The 23,336-nt window shown below is 47.6% G+C and overlaps 1 protein-coding gene and 1 long non-coding RNA gene across 2 annotated transcripts in view; one reads left to right on the top strand and one right to left on the bottom strand.

The window, feature by feature from the left end:
* The window catches only part of LOC142819350 (uncharacterized), a 64,405-nt gene extending 52,617 nt beyond the window's left edge, over positions 1-11,788 (bottom strand). Inside the window, exon 1 of the long non-coding RNA XR_012897222.1 lies at positions 11,411-11,788. This is a non-coding gene — a long non-coding RNA (uncharacterized LOC142819350). The remainder of the gene's footprint in view (positions 1-11,410) is intronic.
* A 254-nt stretch (positions 11,789-12,042) lies between these two features.
* Positions 12,043-23,336, top strand: part of LOC102461193 (beta-1,4-galactosyltransferase 3-like) — a 30,495-nt gene continuing 19,201 nt past the window's right edge. Inside the window, exon 1 of the mRNA XM_075905742.1 lies at positions 12,043-12,280. Coding sequence (XP_075761857.1) covers positions 12,043-12,280 — 238 coding nt within the window. The remainder of the gene's footprint in view (positions 12,281-23,336) is intronic.

Below are 23,336 nucleotides of genomic sequence, written 5' to 3'. Positions count from 1 at the left end.
CCAGACTACTGTACCCGTCTCAGGAATCTGATTTGTTTTGTGTACCTCCAAGTTTCACCTCACGTAAAAACAACTTGCTTACAAAATCAGATATAAAAATACAGAAGTATCACAGTACTGAAAAATTGCTCAGTTTCTCATTTTTACCATATCCGTATAAAACTAATCGATTGGCAGGGCTCGACAATTAATACAATCTACTCGCTCGTGGTGAGTAGATTGTAACCCGGAAGAGCCGGGTTCGGGTGATCTGCGCATGCGCAGATTGCCGGACAGCGTGGCTGGCGAGCGGGGCTCACCGTGGTTTGGTGAGCCCTGTCGATTGGAATATAAATATGGCACTTACATGTCAGCATGTAATGTATTGAATGGTATAAAACAAGTCATAGTTTGTATGAAATTATAGTTTTTATTGATTTTTGCCAGTGTTTTTACGAAGCCTATTGTGAAACTTGGCAAATAACCAGGTGAGATGATGTATACCCTGGAAGACCTCTGTGTACCCCCAGTAGTACACATACCCCTAGTTGAGAACCATTGGTTTATGCCAGTCTCCCAAGAAAAATAAATGACACCAGCAAAAGGACTTTTCCATTATATTACTCTGTCCTACAGGGCTTTTGCTGGCATAGCTGCGTAGGCAAAAATCACACCCCTAACCAACATAGCTAAGCCTCTGTGGTGGAGCCAGTAGTTGCATCACACTACAGTCTAGTCTGGGGTTTCATAATCACAAGATCATTTTTTCAGTCTGGTACCTAACAGACATTTGAAACTATCTAGTTGTTTCTTCATAGAAGATAGCAAGGGTGGCATGCAGTGCTAGTAGGAACTGAGGTGCACACACAAAGGTGAAGGACTGGAAGAACAAGAGGTACCCCGTGTTAGGATGGCAGCTTTTTGGGAAGATCCCAAGAGCAGAACAACAGTGAGTGCTGCAGGTCAGGTTTGAGATACATAGTCATAGTTGGGAAGGGTGGGAACAGGGCTGGAATAACAAGGGAAACTGCGTGTCTGGCTTGCAGTGCTTAAAGGTGTGGGGAAGACATCTCAGCCCCTAGATTTACATAGCATATGTTTATGTTCTCTACAATGCACTGGAGTCACCAAACAATGAATGCCATTAACATTTCCTGTTGTAATAGCAGAAAATAATGTTAACAAGAGAGGGAGAATGGCAAGGAAATCATTTGCAATGGTGGTTTGTTTATAATGAATGATACTGGGGCATTATTAAATGTGCTGTGAAATGTCAGTACAGAACTGTTGGCCTGCTTACAGTGCAAGCAGCTGCTTCCTTCCAAGAAACAGGCAGTGACTTTGAAACAGAGAATAAACTGTGGAGGGAGTCTCTGTTCTAAGTCAGAAGATTCCCAAGGTCCTTCTCTTGAGTGAAGTCTTCACGAGGCAGGTGCAAGGAAAGATAATATACAGTTTTCTTCCTGTGGGGCTGTGGAGGCTGGAGGTGTGAAGAGGTTGGGGGGTAAGATGAAGGGAAATGTGGTTACATTGTTGAAATTCCTCAGGTCATGACTTCTCCACCTCGGCACGATCATAAGGTGATATAATCCTTAAGGCTGGACATCCACAACTGAAAGTGGCCCATAAAGGAGCCGCTCAGAGATGCAAACCAGAGTTGGCTTGCTTACTCCTAAGAAGCCTTCACTGATGAACCTGACTTCACTCGGGGAGGGGATAATATCATTAAGGAAGTGGATCAGAGGAATATGGAAGGGTAAAGAGACTCTGCTCTGAAGTACTAGATGAAGCAGGAGGGATCAGAAGAGGATCCGTGGAGCTGAACACCTCTCCAAAATCGTTCTCCCTTCAGTTCTTCATTTCACTGCATTTTGTATCTGTTTTGGTTTACTCCACTGACTGCTCTAGGAGGAAGGCCCATCTCAGGCCCCAGGGATTGGCAAAGAAATGCTAAAGCAGTAAATCCCAAACTGTGGGCCACAGAGCACTTGGTCTATGGTGAGCTGACTTCTTCCATGGTTCTAACATTCCTCAATTTCCACCTGCTGCTAAATCAGATTAAAATAAGTTAAAATACAGTAACTACTTTCATAATGTAACTTTTCTCTGCAAGCAATTGCTGTGATTTCCCCAAGAGTGTTCCACAATTGTAAATCAGAGAGTTGGATCAAGGCAACTGCAAACTGGAGAGGAAAGCTGGCTGGTGGTGGTGTGAATGAGGAGGTTGAAGGTGGGGCTGCATCCATGTTCTCTGTAAGCTGTGTGCTTGTGCAGCTGCTCAAGAGAGATTCTAATGCCACCCAGCTGATTACTGAGCTCCCACAGCGAGGTGTTTTGTTTCTACTGGTGGTGCACACTTGCACATGTCTCTGTGCGCATAAAATTATTCTGCACATGGCTGGAAAAAATTAAGACGCGGATGGAAAAGGTTAGAGGGAATATTGGTCTCATGGTGACAAATAGGTGAGAAGGAATAGATGGAGCGATGAGGGCTGAGTGATGGTGACTGGGAGAGCAGATGAGTCCAACTGATGATGAATGGAAGATGCTCCATACAATCATTAGTGGAGGGGGGCGGGTTGTCACATACACATGCTCTGTATTAAACATGGCCCAGGAATCTGGTGGCATGTGGGCTCTACTTTTGACAGAAATGTGAGGGCATCATGAACCAGTGGTATAATCACTAATAACAGTGTTACCCACTCTTAGACGTTTGTCAGAAATAACACAATTTTGGTCACCGCTGCAGCCTATCTGAAGATGAATCCAGAGGTGCCTGCCATCATGGGAACACTTCAGCCCTACCTGGGAGGGAGGGGTCTGAAGTCCTTTGTGGTTGGCTGCCTTCCCCACTGCCCTGCCTCCTATAGTAAAGCAGCCAATCAGGGCTTCTGCAGGAGGCAGGCTATGCTCTCTCCCTCCCCCTCAGAAGCTGAGAGGAGTTTTGGGGAGCAGGGGGAGTAGTCGTACCATTCTCATAGGGTTGTGGGAGAGGGAGCAGAAAGAGCCCAGCAACTCAGGGTTCTCTCTTCCTTTCTTCTCTCTTCTCCATCCCTGCAATGCCAAGCCTGGAAGGGCGAGAGCAGCCGTGACAAATCCATGGAATTGGAGGCCTGGGAGCTGGAGCTGCCTCCCCCCCCCATCAAAGGCCCACTTAGTTATATCACATGCTCACATCTGTAGAATAGGGCCAGGATGGCAAAACTTGCTGATCCTCCAAGCCACATACAACAATTACCAAAAGTTTGAGAGCTGGGCACATCTGCCAAGACTCAGGGCTATAGTGCTACTCCTGCTGAAACCCCAAACCCCGGCAGGTAGCTCCCCTGGAGCAGAAACCCCAAGAGACCTATATCTGCAGGGCAGATGTCCCTAGCTCCACTATGTGGCCACAGAGCAGCAGCCCTAAGCTCCCACCCAGCCCTGTCTGGAGGTGGAAAATAGAGTGGGGACATAGGGGGTACGTGAGCCACACTTTAAATATGAAACAACCACATGCAGGGGATACTCCACGGTTTGGCCAGCCCTACTATGGGATGTGTATTGCCAGAAGCCAGCAACTACCCTCATGAAGTGGAATATCTTCCCAAAAGGTAATTGCAGTGGCATAAGACAGCCAAAACCTCCTTTGCATGCAACCCACAAACACAGTCCCCCATGGAGGATCGCATGGGGCAGGCAGCTGTGGGTTTTTACAGTGACTCCAGAAGGGCTGAGAGCTGCCTTCCTCTCCCTAACACTATTCCTGGGGGGCGTGTAGAAATACCAGCTGCCCATCCCTCCTGAGCCCAGCAGCCTTCACTGGCATTGCTATTTGCATTTCGCTGCATTAGTGGCCCCAACAGAACTCAAGACTTGACTGCAAAGAAATCCCTGTTTGGATCAGACCCAGCAAACCAAACTCAACTCAGGTAATCCACCTAGGAATAGTTGTTTGAAAGTCCCTGGGTATATAACTCACTCATAGCATCCAATGGACAGAATCCCCTTTTCAGTACAGCATGTCAACAAGGGCCACCCCGTGAGAACACACCCCTACCTGAACCAGTTAGTACATTGCCTTCAACTAAGGAGACAGATCTGAGCTATGCATTAAGCAGTCACCCCCGAGATTAAAGCAGACAACCACTGTGCTGCTTTTCATGGGGAACAAGGCTGGTAGAGGTCCCACGGGGGAGAAAAAGAAAGTGAAAAAGAATGAATCTCATTAAACAGTACTTTTCTCATTCTCATGTCACATTCGAGGTGAAATTACACTTGGAGGGATGGGGATGGTGAAGCCCCCTCTGGGATGTCCACAGTCCCTTGCACAAACTTAATTTCAGGCTCTGCTGAAGCTCTGCATTTTATAGATAGATACACACAGACACACATGCGTTTAATTTCTTAGGCAGCTGTGTGAAAAATGAGAAAGACAGGCCTTTGGCTGTGAAGATAGCCCTGTGCCTGGTGTTTAAATAGCCACACTCACATTGTTTCTCCTCATCCCTCCTCCTCCCACCCTGGCCACTGCAGCCAAGATCAGGCAATTTTAAAATGCCTGCTATTTCCCTAGCACACTTCAGTGGAGAAGTTAATTTTTTTTTAAGCAGTCAAGTTAAATTTCATTCCAGCCATCACAGAATCATAGAACTGGAAGGAACCTCGAGAAGGCATGAGGTCCAGTCCCCTGCACTCATAATAGGACCAAACAGCATCTAGACTATCCCTGGCAAATGTTTGTCTAACCTGGTTTTAAATATATGATGGAGATTCCACAGCCTCCTTAGACAATTTATTTCAGTGCTTAACCACTCTGACAGAATTTTTTCCCTAACATTCAACCTAAACCTCCCTTGCTGCAACTTAAGCCCATTGCTTCTTGTCCTATCATCAGAGGGTAAGGATAATTTTTCTCCCCCTTGTAGCACCCTTTTAGATACTCGAAAGCTGTTATCATGGCCCCTCTCAGTCTTCTCTTCTTTAAACTAAACAAGCCAAATTCTTTCAGTCTTCCCTCATAGCTCATGTTTTCCGATCTTTACTCGTTTTTGTTGCTCTTCTCTGGATCTTCTTCAATTTCTCCACATCTTTCCTGAAATGTGGCACCCAGAACTGGACACAATTTAAGTTTCCCCTGAGCTTCCCATTAAGCCCCGTGCAGGGGCTCAGGGCTGAAGTGGGAGACTGGCACCAGGGACATAGGAGGTTGACAGACTCGCCAGGCCTCTGGGCAAGGCGGAGAGGAGGAGGGGTGGCTCTGCGCCCCAGAAGTGGCAGGGCCTTGAGAAGAAGTGACCGGAATAGGCTACTTTCTCCTTAGGCAGCCCTCAGTGCTGCCTGGAGTGCACCGCATGGGGCCCTGGTGATGATTTAAAGAGACTGGGACTCTGGCTGACACTGCTCCTACACTAACAGTGGCGTTGGCTGGGGGCCCCTGGGCCCTTTTGCATTTCCAGACCCCAGGGCAGTTAGTTGCCTTCTTTGCCTCCCCTCATTGGTAGGCCTGGGGGTTTAATAGACCCTTAAGTTTCAGGGGACTCAAACATCCTGACAGTGTTGTGTTACCCCTTTTTGACCCAAGCAGTTAACCCATTTTAGGGTCATGTGGGTTGTTACAGTTAGGAGCAGAAAAGGATGATGATTCAGGTATTTTTTGGACGCAATCCTATTTATTTACAAAGAATGTACAAAGTCCTGTTTTGTTTTTACACCCAGGGCTACATCTACACTGCAGGCTTCTTGCACAAGAACAGCTATTCTTGCGCAAAAACTTGCAGAGCATCTACACTGCATGCACATTCTTGTGCAAATAAATTTACAGTCTAGCATCAGAAAACAGGGCTTCTTCCAGAAGAATTATTCCTCTCCCCACGAGGAATAAGCCCTCTTGCACAAGAGCTCTTCCACAAGAAGGCAGTGTAGACAGGCAACAGGAATTTCTTGCACAAAAAACCCCTATGGCTAAAATAGCCATCACAGCTTTCTTGCACAAGAGAGTGTCCACACTGCCATGGACGCTCTTATGCAAAAGCACATCTCTGGTGCAAAAGCACATAGCAGTGTGGACGCGCTTTTGTAGAAGACCTTTTGAACAAGAACTCTTGTGCAAAACAGTTCTTGCGCAAGAAGCCTGCAGTGTAGATGTAGCTCCAGAGATTCAATTAACAGGAGACAGTTTCTTTGCTCACAGTTCTCTTGGCCCAAAATCTCTTAACTTTCTTTCAGGGTCATATTATCAGTGCGTCTGCAGCTTTAGCCTTAGATCTCTGCTGCTTTTCTCTAGCTCCTTGCTGGTGTTTCTCACTGCTACTTTTACCAGTAGATTCACAAGGTTCATCAGTGCCCTAGCCTCTGCATTTGCTCTGTCAGTCTCAAGAGAAGCCCATTGGTCCACATGATTCAGCTTCTACTCTGATCTTACTAGGTGCCTGGAGTTTGAGGGGTGTTCCCATTGTTTCAGATATATGCTTCCATGAAGATGCTCAGTTGTTTATTCCTGAATGAGAAGCCGTTGTTACACCCACCAGGTTCAACACAACATGTAATAATATGCATAGGCTTGTAAGCAGCGTCTAAATGAGCTCTCCCCTGACATCTAGTGATGAGCCGGGGGAAAAAACTTCAGGAATAGATGTACAGGCAGTCCCCAGGTTACGTACAAGATAGGGACTGTAGGTTTGTTCTTAAGTTGAATCTGTATGTAAGTCAGAACTGGCGTCAGCGCTGCTGAAACTGATCAGTTTCAAGCGCGGCTGAATCTGGACGCCAGTTCTGACTTACATACAGATTCAACTTAAGAAACCCAGGCGTCCCCAGGTCAGCTGCTGCTGAAACTGATCAGCGGCTGATTCCAGGAAGCCTGGGGCAGAGCAACTCTGCCTTGGGCTTCCTGTAGTCAGCCGCTGGTCAGTTTCAGCAGCGGCTGACTTGGGGACGCCTGGGGCAGAGCAGCTGGGGTGCTGCTGGGTTGCTCCAGTAGCGCGGCTCCTCGGCGCTACTGGAGCAACCCGGCAGCACCCCAGCTGCTCTGCCCCAGGCGTCCTGATTCAGCCGCTGCTGAAACTGACCAGCAGCGGCTGAATCAGGACGCCTGGGGCAGAGCAGCTGGGGTGCTGCCGGGTTGGTCCGGAGCGGCGCTGCGGGACCAACCCGGCAGCCCCCAGCTGCTCTACCCCAGGGGTAGGCAAGAAAAGCCTGGTCTGCTGGGGGGGGGCACTAGCTGCACCCCCCCCAGCAGACCAGAGAGACGGGGGTGGCGGGACCGTCCAAGTCCTCCACGGCTTTGCTCCGTCTCCCTGGTCTGCTGACCTGGGAGACGTGGAGCAAAGCCGCAGAGCACGCGGGCAGCGGGACAGTCCAGGCGCGCCGCGGCTGTCCCACTGCTGCCATGCTCCAAGGCTTTCCTCCCCATCTCCCTGCAGACCAGGAAGACGGAGAGCAAAGCCGCGGAGCACGCCCGCAGCGGGACAGCCCAGGCACACTTGGGCTGTCCTGCTGCGGGCGTGCTCTGCAGCTTTGCTCCTGTCCCTCTGGTCTGCTGGGGGGGGGGTCCAGCAAAGCCGCTGGACCCCCCCCCCCAGCAGACCAGGGACACCAGAGCAAAGCTGCCGCCTGGGCAGCTTTGCTCGTTTGCCCGGGAGCAAAGCCGCCCAGGTGGCGGCTTTGCTCAAGTGTCCCTGGTCTGCTGGGGGGCGGGGGGGGGGGGGTCCAGCGGCTTTTCTGGACCCCCCCAGCAGACCAGGGAGACCGGGAGAAGTTTTTCTCGCCCTGGAGGACACGGGTGGCGACCCGCCGCCTGTGAGCTCCGGGGCGAGAAAAGCCCCGTTCGTAAGTGCGGATCCGACATAAGTCGGATCCGCGTAAGTCGGGGACTGCCTGTATTTGCATAAACACTCTACTCTTCCTCAGTATTCAGCAGAGGGAGCTGCTTTGCCAACATGATCAATTTTGGATAGTGCCGGATAGAAAATCACTTCTGTGTTGTCATACTTATTGTCTGAGCTAAGGGCAGCAGCATTTAGCCTAATCTGACCCTCATTTGCTAAGCAGGAGATAGGAACATCTCTCTCCTTCCCTACCTGATGGTGTATGTTTTTTCCAAATTGTCCAAGAAACAATTTGGCCTTTCTCTTTCGACTGATTAGGCTCAATTGAGTGTCCTCCTTTTGTTCAGTGATCACTACAGCTGAAATCACTGATAACCTGCTGCTGAGCCTTAAATACGCTGTGGGTCAGTGTAAGAGGTGGCACAGCCTGCACTCACCGTGAGGTTCACCACTACTCTCCGAAATCATGGGGAGCTGGATTATGCAGTGGAACCTCAGCCTGCACCGTTGCAGCATAGAGACAGCCAGAACAGAGTGTGGTGGCAACGGGACAACAGCAACCAAGTGAATAATGGTGCAGTAGCCAGTGGTGGCAGCAGTGGGAACAGCACCGTAGCAATGGCAGCACAGCAGCTGAGGCATTGCTTGATGCTTTTCTTCATGGGGTGGGAGGTGAATTCATCTGACTGCACCTCTGGGTCTTTGCTCACCCCGGACAGCAACTCTGAGGCTACATCTAGACTGCAGGCTTCTTTTGGAAGAAACTTTTCCAGAAGAGATCGTCTGAGAAAACTTCTTTGAAATGAGTGCGTCGACACTGCAATTGGCTTTTTCGAAAGATAGCGTCCACACTCGCATTTAAACTGTGATTACTATGGACGGAGTGGCCACCAGGGCACCTGTGCTTTTTCCTCTTTTTTCGAAAGAACTCCCTCTTCCCCGTCCACACACGCCTTTTTCCAAAAGATCTCTTTCAGAAAAAGAGATTAACAATGTTCAGAAAGAGGATTAACAATGTTGGAAAAACCCCTCTGTTCTTTCAATTTTCTTTCAAAAGAACACGATTGCAGTGTGGATGTAAGTGAAGCTTTTTTTTCGGAAAAATGGCTGTTTTTCGGAAAAAAACCCTCTGTTGTAGTGCAGACATAGCTGGGGGGGGAGGCAGGGGAGGGGCAGCAGCATATTGAACATTTGTCATCAGACTTTCACTCCAGAAGGGCTGAAACTGAGGCAAAAGGACACTACCCATCATACTCTAGGGTGGGTATTTGCTCATCACCATATGCTTTTGAAATAGGACTGAGGTTCTGGAGGAGCCAGACTGCAGCCTGATGCACTCTAACTTATATGTGTGCCAGGGTCTCGCAGACATCTTGAAAGGGTCTGGTCTAAGAGGAATTCCTGAACCACAGGAAGAACATGCCTATGCTCATAGATCCATGAAAAAGCCATCAGCTAATATCCCTAGCAGGCTGTGGAACCAGAGTGGATTACAGATTGGTCCACCAAGGTTCCTTCCAAGAGTGTGTGTGTGTGGAGGAGAGGGCATGGCTAGAAGGTTTCTATATACAGTATTAGCTATTCTGCTGTGACCCAATACCTTGAGGACCATTGCAGCCAAAGCACAAGTTTGGACAGTCCTCAAGTCTGCTTTAATCTGCACACCCCTTGTCCCCCCAAGGTCCTGACCCAGAAGTTATAGCAGCCCAACGACAGAGGAGGCATAGGCCAATAGAGTCTATAGGCTGGGTACAGAACGGGCACAGATTTGAATTTCTTCCAAGATCCACAATATGAAGAATCGGAGAGCTGAAATTACAATTATCTGGGACTTCATGAGAACAGTGAATGTATTTTTGTTTTATTGACCACAAAACAAGATGTGACACAGGAAAATATAAGTTATTAGCAGGGGGAGCGGAATTCACAGGCAGGAAAATCCCAATTCCACCTGTTTTGGATCACTGTGGTGGAAAGCAGTGACTCAGAGAAGGATTTAAGGGTCATCACAGATAACCACTCAACATGAGCTTTCAGTGCAGTACTGAAGCTAAAAGGGCTAATGCAATCTAGGGTATGTGAAAAGGGGAACATCAAGCAACCTCCAACCCCAAGAGCACTCACGGAGTTGGTGATATTTTGTGTTTTTCTTAAAACTGCAGCTGCAGGAGTCTTGTGATTACATGATAGCTTTTTTTCAGTAAATTTTTAGCTCTCATGATCACAGCTGTAAGTATGAAAACATGAAGCACTCCAATAACTCCAAACCCAGAAGATAAATATAAAAAATCTAAACCTTATATTCTACCTAGGGATGTAAAAAGTTGTTTAAACTGCTAAACATCCTAGTGGTTACATGGTTATACATGCTGTGGGCCAGCTGGAGCAGCCCCTGCCTGCAGTGAGTCCCACGGGACTGGAGCAGTCCCCTGTCCAGGGCAGGCAGAGAGCTGCTCCAGCCCCTACTAGTTAACTGGAACCAGTAAGCTTCACTCATTAATAGTGAGGCTTACTGATTAACCAGTTAACTATTTACATCTCTAGTTCTGCCAAAGAGTGCTGGCAGGAGGGAGTGCTATCACACACCCTGTTGGCTTAAAGTATTAATAACAAACACTAAATACATTATTTCCATTGTATCCATCATCAACACCCATAGTATGAAAATTGTTCCAGCACCCGGGTTCAACCAGGCTCACAATTTTTGGGGGCCTGACTCTTTCAAATGCTCAGGATTGGTATTCTCATGACAGCTCAGCGATATACGCCATCTGCTCAGCGCAGGGTTAGAGCATCCAACCTTGGGTCCATTCCCCACCACAGCCCTCTTGGGGGGTGGAAATGGGAGTCTCATCATAGTAGGTGGCAATCCTGTACAAGTGGTACTGGGTGCCTTTCAGCCTGGGATGGGGTTGCCCCAGTGTGATAGGCTTAGGAGGGGATGGATGGGGCCTGAAAGACACAGCCAGCCCACACCTGTAGCCAAGTGTTACTCTGGCCTTCTTCCCAGCTGGAGAGAGGAAGAGGGAGAACACCTCACAGGCCAGAGCTCCCATCCCAGCATGCAACGCTGCACAGGAGAGCAACTTCGGCGTATGCTAGGCATTTAACCCCCCCCCCCACTCCCCTCCGCGCTCGTGTTGCATGCTGGGAGCTGTAGTCCCCGAAGAGCTGCGTTGCATGCTGGGCCTTGTGGTCCCGCATCGCGTTTGAGGCGGCGTAAATTGGGCCCATGTTATGCAAATGAAAGGTGCGAGGAGGAGGAGGGGCGAGGGCGGCTTTTCAGGGAGGGGGCGGGGCGCCACGAGTGGCGGCACTGGCGGTTTAACGGAAGCGCCTGCTGTCGCCTCAGGCAGGTGAGGGGCTTTCTGAGGCGCTGCGAGTCCCCGCCCCCGCGCGCCGGACGCCTGGGCTCGCTCGGGCGGCGAGGGGAGAAGGGAAAAGGCCCTTCGCAGACCGGTCCCTGCCGCTGTCGGGAGGGGGGATCGCTCTGCCCCTCCCGTAAATCGGTGCTGGGGGGGGCTGCCCCAAGGCCTCGCAGGCCGCTCCGACGGTGCCCGCCCCTAGTTTGGGGAAGCGTATCCCTTCCCCTCCCCCCACTGTTCCCGCTCCCCTCTGACCTGAGGCAGTCTCCTCACGTAGGGGCTGCGCGTGTGGACGCTCCGATTTCGGCGGCTGCGCCCCACTTCGTTCTGGAGTTGGATCCGGAGTGAACGCCGGCAGCGTTCTGAAGGAATCCGAGTGTCCACACGGGCAGCTGATGGGGAGCAGCTCGAACTCCTCTCGCGCAGGGTCCTGGCTGGCTTCCTGCAGCTCTCAGCCCCTAAAAGAGGACCTTCCCCTGCTGTGCGGGCACGTGTGAAATGGCAACAAAGGGGTTACTGAGAGACAGACCCAGCCTCCCTAGTGTACCACTGTCAGGGGTAATTAGCAGGAAAACTGGCAAGCGTCCTTTGGCTGAAATTACTGTAACAAGTTGTCTTTTCTCTTTAATTAGCTGTGCAGATTGAATGTCCACGAGGAATGAAGAGCAATGCACTGAAGATCGCTGAAGTTTAGCAGTTAGGACTACATATAACAAAACCATGCTCAAAACATGCAGCGTGGTCAAAAGACATTAATTGTTTTGACGAGCTCTTTGAAGAGGACAAGCATTCTTACATAAGCAAATGTAGCCCTAAAGTAAAAATGTGAGGTTGTTCTGCAGAATTAAACTCTCAACAAAATTAGCTCCAGTGGATGGCCTAAAACCATGTCCCTTTCTCGTGTTGAAAATCCTTGTTTTCTGCTCTTCCTAGCTGTATTTCAAGCAATATTTATTCTGATTTTGTACCGAGGAGGTGCATCCAGTGTCTTTCGGGGATTTTTAGAAGCACCTCAACCCTGGGATTACTCAAAAACACAGGATGTGTATACAAACCTCAGTTTGTTCACCAGAGCTCCTAATGAAGAAACTATGCCATACTGCACAGCCCAATCACCGATATTTGGTATGTATAAACTGCTACTGTCTGAACTAGTACATCAGTGTAATAATACTTTTTCACTTTACAAAAGTGAAACATGTAATTTACTGTAGTGACTTAAGCTTTTACTAGTATTTCCATTCTTGGGTCTGGATTAATCTCTCTCTTTCACCTAAAAACTAGATACTGGAAATTTACTAACTGATAACACATGACATAGTCCAACAGTGTGGGTGGTTTTGTTCAGTGTATGCTTAGGCCCTGTTTATGCTATATTTCATAGTGAGCGTGTAACCAGTTTGTGCTAGCCATGTTGCATATATTAAATGTTTTTTGTCAACATATAACATAGTTAATACTCAGTAACCATGGCAGCTGACGATTTACACTCCTAGGCTACATCTAGACTGCAAGCCTCTTTCGAAAAAGAGCATCTAGAGTACAACCAGTACTTTTGAAAAAGCAAGCCGCTTTTTCGAAAGCGAGCACCCAGGCAGTCTGGATGCTCTCTTTCGAAAAAGCACAGTTTGCATTACATAGCGCCTTTTTTCGAAAGAGCATTTTCGATAAAAAGCGTTATTCCTCGTAAAACGAGGTTTTCATGGTCGAAAAAACTACCGCATTCTTTCGATTTAGTTTCAAAAGAATGCGGCAGCACTGTAGATTTAGGGGATTTTTTTTTGAAAAAAAGGCAATTTTTTTTCCCGAAAAAACCTTGTAGTCTAGACACACCCCTAGAGGACTTGGCTGGCCTATATTCTTATTTGCCAGTGTGCAACACTGTTATTTTGCTGTTTGGATTGGGCTATTATGTATGTAAGGAAATTCTGTACCAGTTTTCCAGCAGTGAGGTAGCTGCTGCAGTATTAAGCTGTAGTGTATGTTGGACATTGCTATATTTAACAATGTCATCTAGCCTTTCCCAGAGCTCTGCCTGTTGGATGCAGGTAACTTGACAGTCAAGCTGTGCTTTAAGAGCTACATGATACAGTGGCTTTAAAAAAGAAACTGCTTAGTCTACATTAGAGTTTTCACTGTTGATAATACTGATTCAGCTACATCACATTTCAATCTGGAATTTTTTTACATTTCCCTACTGCCTGTGTAACTAGTTTAGCCAGTGTTTCCTCCTCCCAACTCTGTGTGGCAAGGCACCTCAAAGTCTGTTGCCCCTGTGTTGTAAATACTATATTGTGTGTGTCTCTTTCACGTACAATAGCCACTGCTGCGGCATTATATAATACCTGCCCAGATATTCTGAGTTGTAATGATGGAAATGCAATCAGTCAGCTTGGTAAGGGGATACACAACCTTGCTTCACACGCAATTGTGTTATTTAAAAAAGTGAATGTGTGAACACAGCACAGATGTTTTGTTGGAACAGTTGCATGGATGAGTTAGAAAACATGAATTTACTAATCTGAGTGGGCATTTAGATTAGTTCTACAAGCTTTATAATAATGTGTAATCATCCTTTGTTTCTCCCTCTGTCACTGAGATGAAATGAAATAAACACAGGCAGTGTGGTGGCAATGTGTGGTCTCAAACACATGTTGTCTTGCTTGCATGTCTCATTGTCTGTGAGCCTCTTGACACAGATGCTAATTATTGTTTCTTGAGGTGTAGACTTAAGTGAACTGGTAAGCTCTGGTCAGCTCTAGAACAAGAGGGTATGGATAGATATAAAGAACTTTCATTTGCTATGACAAAAGTCATGGACGAATGAATGAATGCTTATGTTGCCTTTCAGCAAACTCTAACAAGAATCCTCCTCTCTTAAAAAACTTTATTTAAATAGAAGGCTTTATTTCAGTGGTCTCCAACCTTTTTAAGCACAAGATTAATTTTTTGAATTTCTCAGTCCAGGATCTACCTCAGACCCAAATATCCTTGCCCTGCCCCTTCTCCAAGGCCCTGCCCCTGCTTCACCCCTTCACCAAGGCCCCGGCCTCCTCACTATGTGAAGATGGGGTACAGGAGAGGGGGACAGAATGACATCAACACTCCCCTGCCTCTGTCCCCTCAACTCTGTACAAGAAGCAGGAGGCTCCCAGGGGCGGCTCTGGGCAGGAGCAGCAGGGCAGTGCGTGGGGAGGTGGTTGAAGTGCTGGTACTTGATAGCCTCTTAGCCAAACCAGCCAGGATCCCCTGTTAGAGGCTCCAAGATCTACCAGTAGATCCTGATCTACTGGTTAGTGACCACTGCTTTACTTGACCTTTAACCTCCAAACAAACAAATGGTGAGCAGTCTACAGCTTGCCTTTCAGCCACAAGAGAGTGTTTATATTAGTGGTTCTCAAACTGTGGGTCATGACCTGGTCACCAGAGCAAGGGTTCAACTGGCTAGGGCCTGGGGCCAAAGCTGAAGCCCAAGTCCCACCACCTGGGGCCAAAGCCGAGTGGCTTTAGCAGTAGGTAGCAGGGATAAGATTACAGATCCCCTGCCTGGGTCAGAAGCTTTCAGGCTTATGCTTTTGGTCCCTCTGCCTGGAGTGGTGGGGCTTGAGCCTTTGCTTCCCCACCCAGGCTATGTCTAGACTACAAGCCTCTTTCGAAAGAGGCTTTTTCGAAAGATACTTTCGAAAAAGCCCCTTTCGAAAAACAGCGTCTAGACTACAACCAGTAGCTTCGAAAAATCTAGCTGCTTTTTTTTTTGAAAGAGAGCACCCAGGCAGTCTGGATGCTCTTTCGAAAAAGCACAGTTTGCATTACATAGCGCCTTTTTTCAAAAGAGCACTTTTGAAAAAAGTGCTATTCCTCATAAAATGAGGTTTTCCGCGGTTGAAAAAAACCGCTGCGTTCTTTCGATTTATTTTTGAAAGAACGTGGAAGCAGTATAGACGCAGGGGAAGTTTTTTTGAAAAAAGGCCACTTTTTTCCCTAAAAAATCCTGTAGTTTAGACACCCCCTCCCCAAAGTGGTGGGGCTCTGGTTTCAGTCCCCCTTTGTGGGGCCATGTAGTAATTTTTGTTATCAGAAGGAGGTTGTGGTGCAGTGAAGTTTGAGAATCCATGTTTTATATGGAGCTGACAAAAGTTAACTAAAGATGAAGTTTAAGTAGATTAAATAGTATAGATTAATTAGCATTTATGGAAACCTCTAGAGGAAATTAGAACTGTGCATCTGAAACAATGTTACATTGCAAAAAGCAACTTTCTGTGGTGTTGGAACACCAGCATGTTGTGAAATAAGATTCTGCTTTAGTTTAGTAACTTTTTAACCAGTAACACTATTTTGTGCACAAAAAGACCTTCTTTTCTTCAGATAGGCTCTGCTGTATTGTGCTCAGACCTCATCCAAATAAATTATTTTAAATGTATGCTACTGTAAAAGGCATTTATTCCTCTACTTAAGAGGAACTAAAATAGATATGCAAATACAAACCCCTTGAGTGTCATTGCAATTAAAAACATGACTTGGAATAGAATACCTGTTCTTCCAATGCTTATTTCATAACCACCATTAAATGAGACTTCAAATGTAATTCTTGAAGTTCCAAATTGGAGACTGGTAATAGGTCATTTTGGGCCTGATCCAAATCCCTCTAACATTAATGGGAAGACTCCCATACCCCTGGGCTCCAGATTTGGCTTTTTAGGAAGTATAGCCCTTTTTCAATTTATGTGTGTGGTAAATGTTCTGAGTTCTTCATTTTTATATGGAACAAATAATATCACCTCCAAACTCTAACTTGAAGATTGTCTAAGCCAGGGCTATTCAACTTTGGAAGCCCCGGGGGCCACAATAATACTCACAGCACATGCCAAGGGCCGCAACTTAAGTGTGGCTGCACGTACATGTAAATAGCTTCATTCACACTGACACGCATAAATACAAAGATTAAGGCAAGACTGCACAACACACAGGCCCCATTTAAGTCAGTTCTGCTGATATTAATAAAAAGCAATATGTACCTGATTTCCACCCATATGACAGCATTTTTAACAAGCAATGACAATCCAGGAATTTAACTACTAAAATGCATTCAACAGAAGACCATTCTATTGACGATTTTTTTGTTTTGGCTCCCACCCGCGGGCTGTGTGTTGACACCGCGTCAACCCAAACCGCACCGCGGGCTGCAAACAAATGGGCCGAGTGTTGAGTAGCCCTGGTCTAAGCAAAAGTAAACTGTCTGCTGCTACTTTTTGTATTGACAGAACTGTACCAGAATAATTATACCACTACAGTGACATAACTGGTGGTATGCCAGCATGCTAGAGTGACCACCTTTTCAAAAGGCAAAAGTAGGATAGGTGCAGAAGACCTGCCTTCCTCTGTTTCTCTGCCTCCAGGCAAAGTCAGAGCCTGGCAGTATTAAGAGCCACCTAGAGAGCCTGTACTCTTCACCTGCCCTTGGCAGTGTGCCCCATGGGGCAAATGTATGGTTTAAAAGCTGCTCCCAGGCAACACTGGCCTGCTATCCAGGACAGGTGTAGGGTCCAGGGCTACCTGAGTAACTCTTATTGATAGCCAGGCCAGAAAGAAGCCAGACCTGGACAAGGGGTGAAGCCTGGAGGAGGCAGGGAGAAGAGAAGCCCAAGGGCAGGCCAGAGGCCCACTCCCGACCTTTCCACCAGGAAGAGGTTAGTGCAGCCCCAGAATCTCAGGCAGGCATGGAGTAGCACCAGGGAATCAAGGACATATGGTCTCCTGGAGTAATTAGGAGTAGGGATACTACATATCGTGTAATTGAGCAGTTATACGACTATTTGATAGTCCTAGGGGGTGGGGCCAGCAGCCAGTGTACTGCCAGCTCCACTCCTAGGGAGTCCCCTGCCACCCCATGCTGCTGCTGCCTGTGTATCAGAGGCAGCAGCGTGAGGTGGCAAGTCGGAGCTGGTCCGTGAGGGGAGCCGATTTTAAAAACCAGCTCCTCGCGCATACCAGGTGCCTGCCGCCCTGCGCTGCTATCTCCGAGCCCTCCACAGACATAGGCTGTTCCATGGCAGCCCTTGCCATGGAGCAGCCTTTGTTTGTGGGAAGCTCAGACCCCCACCCCCACGAACAGGGGCTACAGCTACGGAACAGCCTCTGTCCGTGATGGGCCCAGGCTTGTTGCAGGCAGAGGCTGCTCCGTGGGATGCAGAGCAGCCTCTGTCTACAGGGAGCTCAGACCCATCTTTGCTGGCACAGAGAGAGGCTGCTTTGTGGCAGCCTCCCTTTTCCCCCCGCATCAAGTGTGTTTGTGGCGGGGAGATAGCACCGGGAAGCTGGTGCTGGGGGGAACTGGCTTTAAGCCAGCTCCCTACAGCACTGGCTCCTGCCTATACCCCCCTCTGGCTGCCTGTAGACAGTTGTGTTCCTCTATTTATTGCAGAGATCATGGACGTTGGAGGCATCCCCCCAAACCTGAATTAGGTCCCTGATCTCCGCACTGGACCAGGCAGGCGCCTGCCTTTTTCAGCCCCTGGCAGGCTCCTGGGAGCTGGCAGACTGGTCCTGGGGAGAGGTGGAAGTCTGGCTGGCACTGGCTGCCTGGCTCATGCTGGGGCTACTGGGTCAGGTGCAGTGACTGCTGGCTCTGGGCTGGCAGGCTTGGAACTGGCACAGGCACTGTGGCCAGAGTCTATGCCTTTAAGGGCTCCGGGGAGGTGGGGAGGGAGAGGAGTTTTCTTGGTTGTGCCCAGAGTGGCCACCAGGGCACCCTGGGAAGGGATGGAGGCCCCTTATTTTGAAATAAGCGTCTACACAGTTCTTATTTTGAAATAGCAATTTCAAAATTGGTGCTATTCCTCATGGAATGAGGTTTACCAATTTTGAAATAAGCCCTCCGTTATTTCGATTTAATTTCGAAATAGCGGTTTGGCTGTGTAGATGCTGGTAATGTTATTTCGAAATAATGGCTGTTATTTTGAAATAACTTTGCTGTGCAAACATACCTTTCCAAACTAAACAAGCCCAATTCTTTCAATCTTCCTTCAAAGGTCATGTTCTCTAGACCTTTAATCATTCTTGTTGCTCTTCTCTGAACCTTCTCCTGTTTCTCCACATCTGTCTTGAAATGTGGTGCCCAGAACTGGACACAATACTCCAACTGAGGCCTAATCAGCGCAGAATAGAGTGGAAGAATGACTTCTCGTGTCTTGTTCACAACACACCTGTTAATGCATCCTAAAATCATGTTGGCTTTTTTTGCAACAGTGTCACACTGTTGACTCATATTTAGCTTGTGGTCCACTATAACCCCTAGATCCCTCTCTGCCATACTCCTTCCTAGACAGTCGATTCCCATTCTGTATGTATGAAACTGATAGTTCCTTCCTAAGTGGAGCACTTTGCATTTGTCCTTATTAAACTTCATCCTGTTTACCTCAGACCATTTCTTCAATTTGTCCAGATCATTTTGAATTATGACCCTATCCTCCAAAGCAGTTGCAACCCCTCCAAGCTTGGTATCATCTGCAAACTTAATAAGAGTACTCTCTATGCTGATAGCTAAATAATTGATGAAGATATTGAACAGAACCAGTCCCAAAACAGACCCCTGTGGAACCCCACTTGTTACTCCTTTCCAGCAGGATTGTGAACCATTAATAACTACTCTCTAGGAATGGTTATCCAGCCAGTTATGCACCCACCTTATAGTAGCCCCATCTAAGTTGTATTTGCCTAGTTTATTGACAAGAATATCATGCGAGACTGTATCAAATGCCTTACTAAAGTCTAGGTATACCACATCCACCTCTTCTCCCTTATCCACAAGACTTGTTATCCTATCAAAGAATGCTGTCAGATTGGTTTGACATGATTTGTTCTTTACAAATCCATGCTGGCTGTTCCCTATCACCTCATTATCTTCCAAGTGTTTGTAGATGATTTCCTTAATTACTTGCTCCATTATCTTTCCTGGCACAGAAGTTAAACTGACTGGTCTGTAGTTTCATGGATTGTTTTTATTTCCCTTTTTATAGATAGGCACTATATTTGCTCAATTTTCTGGAATCTCTCCTGTCTTCCATGATTTTCCAAAGATGATAGTTAAAGGCTCAGATACCTCCTCTATGAGCTCCTTGAATATTCTAGAATGCATTTCATCAGGCCCTGGTGACTTGCAACTCCCCCACGCCAAAGCTGCTACCATTCACTATTTTTTGCTGGCACCGTCTCCTTTCCCACTGACACTGCATTCTCCATATTACCGCGGTAGCCGTCACAGGTCTTCATACTCTCCAACGATTACCGTCTCCTTTTCTCGCATCATACCCTGACCACGGGAGACATCACCATCGTCATTGCTCCATCTCTCCTGCTTCCTCCAGAGCTTCTTACATCCGCTCTCACCTTCCGCACTCTCCACACATCTATCATTGGCAGCATACCCTACCTGCTTATTCTGAAAGACGGTCGCCATTGGACAGACTCTACCACCGTGATGACCTTTACCATCATGACTCTCTCAGAAGATATTCATATCACTACAGATCCAGGTCTCACGGGCAATCTTGCTGTGACTGTGCATCCTCCAAGCGCTCACCAACTCCGGCTCCCCCCACTCCAACAGGGCAAACTACACCCCCACCTCAACTTCCCTTGGAACTGGAATACACCCATCTTGAGGAGCAGCCACCAGAGCTGTCTTCTGTTGACTCTTCTTCCCCAGATGAAGCTGTTATCCCTGGGGATGTCTCTCCACCAGATGACCTCCGACAGTTTCAGGAGCTTTTTAAACATGTCTCGGTCAGCCAGGAAATACCATTGAAAGAAGTGAAAGACAAGCAACATCATCTTTTCAAAAATCTTCAACCACGGCATAGATCAAGACTGGTTATTTCCTTGAATGAAGGGGTTGCTGAGGAAATTTGGTACACGCCAGCATTGGCACCACCGACTAACAAGAAAGCCGATAGAAAATACTTCATCCCCCTCCCCCCCAAAGGGAATGGAATTCCTCTTCACCCATCCCCAGCCCAACTCCTTAGTTATGGACGCGGCCCACCAGAGGGTTCAAGACTCCACAATATAAACAAGCAGCATCAGACAGAGATACGAAAAGATTAGACTTGCTGGGTAGAAAAGTATACACATTGGCAACACTAATGCTCAGAATTGCCAATTATACAGCACATCTGTACAACCATATCTTTGACACTTTCTCAAAGCTGACCCCATTGATAGACCACTTCCCAGACTCTAAAAGGCCCATATTAAAATCTGTGGTTCAGGAGGGCTTATATGTCAGCTAGAACAGCCCTCCAGATACAGCGGCCCATTCGCATGACCACCACAGTGGTAGTAGAAGGGCATCTTACCTTCAGGCAGCGGGAGTCCCCAAAGAACTATAAAATAAGGTTGAGGATTTGCCATTTGACAGAGAAAAGCTGTTTGCTGAGAAGACCAATAGCGTATTGCACTCCTCAAAAGACTCCCGCACAACTCTTAGAACACTGGGCATGTATACCCCTCCATTTAGAAGGCAAGGATACACTCCATACCAGCGAAGATATGACTACCCATATGTTAGACAGCAGTGGCAGCAGCAACAACAAAGAAATTTTGACCAACGGTGCTCTCATCAAAGATCTCAGCAACGTTGAAAAATAGGTAACCGTATGCAGACCCCATCAAACAACAAACAGAAGGTTTGATGCCCTGGTTGGGGGTACGCAAATAGTTCTCTACAGCAGCAACGATCACCACACCCACCAATGTCTGAAGCCATTTTACCATCAATGGGCCAAAATCACTACGGACAAATGGGTGATGGAAATCGTTCAATCAGATTACACCATCCCCTTCATCGCCATTCCTCCCACCACCTCTCCGACCCTGTTCTTTTTCAGGTACCCATCTCACGAGGCCCTGCTAAGCATCGTGGTCAACCATCTGCTCTCACTAGGGGCAATAGATCTAGTCCCGAGCGAATTCAAGGGCAAGGGGTTTTAGTCTCGCTATTTCCTCACTCAAAGTCAGGAGCATGGTGACCGATACTAGACCTCTACTGCTTGAATAAATTCCTACGAAAGCAACGATTTAGGATGATCACACTAGCTGCTATAATTCCCACGTTAGATTGCGATGACTGGTTTGCGGCCCTCAATCTCCAGCATGCCTATTTTCATGGTTCAATCCATCCGGCATACAGAAGATTCCTACAATTTGTTGTCGGCATGGACCATTACCAGTACAAAGTCCTGCCATTCGGCCTCTCGTCTGCCCCCAGAGTAGTCTCAAAAATCCTGGCAGTAGTTGCGGCCGATCTCCATAGACGGGAAGTGATTATATTCCCATACCTGGACGATTGTTAACTCGAGGGCCGCACTGCTGCCGAAATACTCGATATGATCCACATCACCAGACAGTCCTTTCACACCCTTGGACTCCTCGTCAACGAACAAAAGTCAATTTTGCATCCGACTCGAGCTGTAATTCATAGGCGCTTGGTTGGATTCAATGACAGCCAGGGCATACTTACCTCTGCAGAGATTTGAGGCTATCCAAGACCTCATTCAGATCATCCAAGGCAGCCCCACTGTCCAGGTCATCACTTGCCTGAGACTCATGGGTCACATGGCTGCCACCACTTACGTGGTACATTATGCCAGGCTACACTTCCGTGCTCTTCAGTATTGGCTGACACTAGTGTACAATTGCATCAGACCTGATCTTCACAGGCAGTAACTCCTCCACAATCTGTCCTTTAATCACGCCTCTGGTGGACGAGTTGCAAGAACCTTCTTTCTGGGGTACCGTTTCATCAACAGCAACCCCAGCACCACATCACAACCGATGCCTCCCTTCTAGGTTGGGGAGCACACATGGTTACAATCTCAGTACAAGGCAGATGGTCGGCACCAGAGACTCAACTCCATATAAACCTTCTGGAGCTACGAGGGATTTTCAACGCTTGCAAACGTATTCAAGATACGACAGTGAGAATTCTCACCGACAATGTCACGGCTATCTATTACGTGAACCGCAAGAGCGGAGCTCGATCCTGCTCCCTCTGTGCGTAATCAATCCGATTTTGGAATTGGTGCATTTGCCACAGAATAACATCCTACTTACCTAGAACTATGAATGTCACCACAAACTTTTTCAGCAGACATTTCGCCATGGAGCACGAGTGGGAACTACATGACGGTATTCTCCACATCCTTTCAATTATGGGGAATTCCCCTATTAGACCTTTTCACGACTCATCGCAACAGAGTGCCACAAGTACTGTTCCAGGGTGGGTCTAGGTCCGGGCTCCCTAGGAAATGCATTCCTTATCATCTGGAACGGACCTCTCCTATATGCCTTTCCTCCTATAGCTCTCATCCCCAAAGTTCTGTAGATGAGGTCAGATTGAGCCAGGATCATATTGATAGCCCCAGCCTGGGCATGACAGCACTGTTTCCCCTTTCTCCATCGCATGTCATCATGCAGACCATTTCAGCTTCCAGCCCTCCCGGACCTTCTCACGCAGAGCCAGGGCTCTCTACGACACCCCCGAATCACACCCTGAAACTTACAGCATGGTTCCTAACTGGCTGAACCCCTCTGAATCCTTATGTTCCACACAGGTCAAACACATCCTCATCCATAGCCAGACGACAAACAAGTAGGACTACTTACCTTTCCAAATGGCGCAGAGTCGTCTCTTGGTGCATCACGAAACAAGAACTCCTGAGTCGAACTCTCTGCCCATTATTCTTGATACTTACTACACCTGAAACAGACAGGATTGTTATTAGCATCTCTGAGTCCATTTGGCGGCAATTTCCGCATTCAGACAACCGATTGACGGTACCTCCCTCTTTGCCCATCCACTCACAAAACGATTTCTCAAGGGCCTTACAAACATAAGCCCACCATGCAATGCCACTCCTCTGGTGTGGACTTTGGACATCGTCTTCGAAGCCATAATGACTCCACCATTTGAACCACTCGCTACCATACCCTTACAATCATTAACTATGAAAATGGTTTTTCTACTCGCCGTTACGTCAGCATGCAGAGTTGGTGAGCTATCAGCTATTATGGCAACAACTCCATATAATATATTCAATAAGGACAGTGTAGTACTGAGACTCCATCCGAAATTCATCCCTAAGATAGCATCTAGTTTTCATGTAAATGAACCAATTGTTCTCCC

Source organism: Pelodiscus sinensis, chromosome 1 (assembly GCF_049634645.1).
Source record: "Pelodiscus sinensis isolate JC-2024 chromosome 1, ASM4963464v1, whole genome shotgun sequence".
NCBI classification, from domain to species: domain Eukaryota; kingdom Metazoa; phylum Chordata; order Testudines; family Trionychidae; genus Pelodiscus; species Pelodiscus sinensis.
Note: the sequence above shows the minus strand (reverse complement) of the source record. Positions and strands in the feature narration are given on the sequence as shown.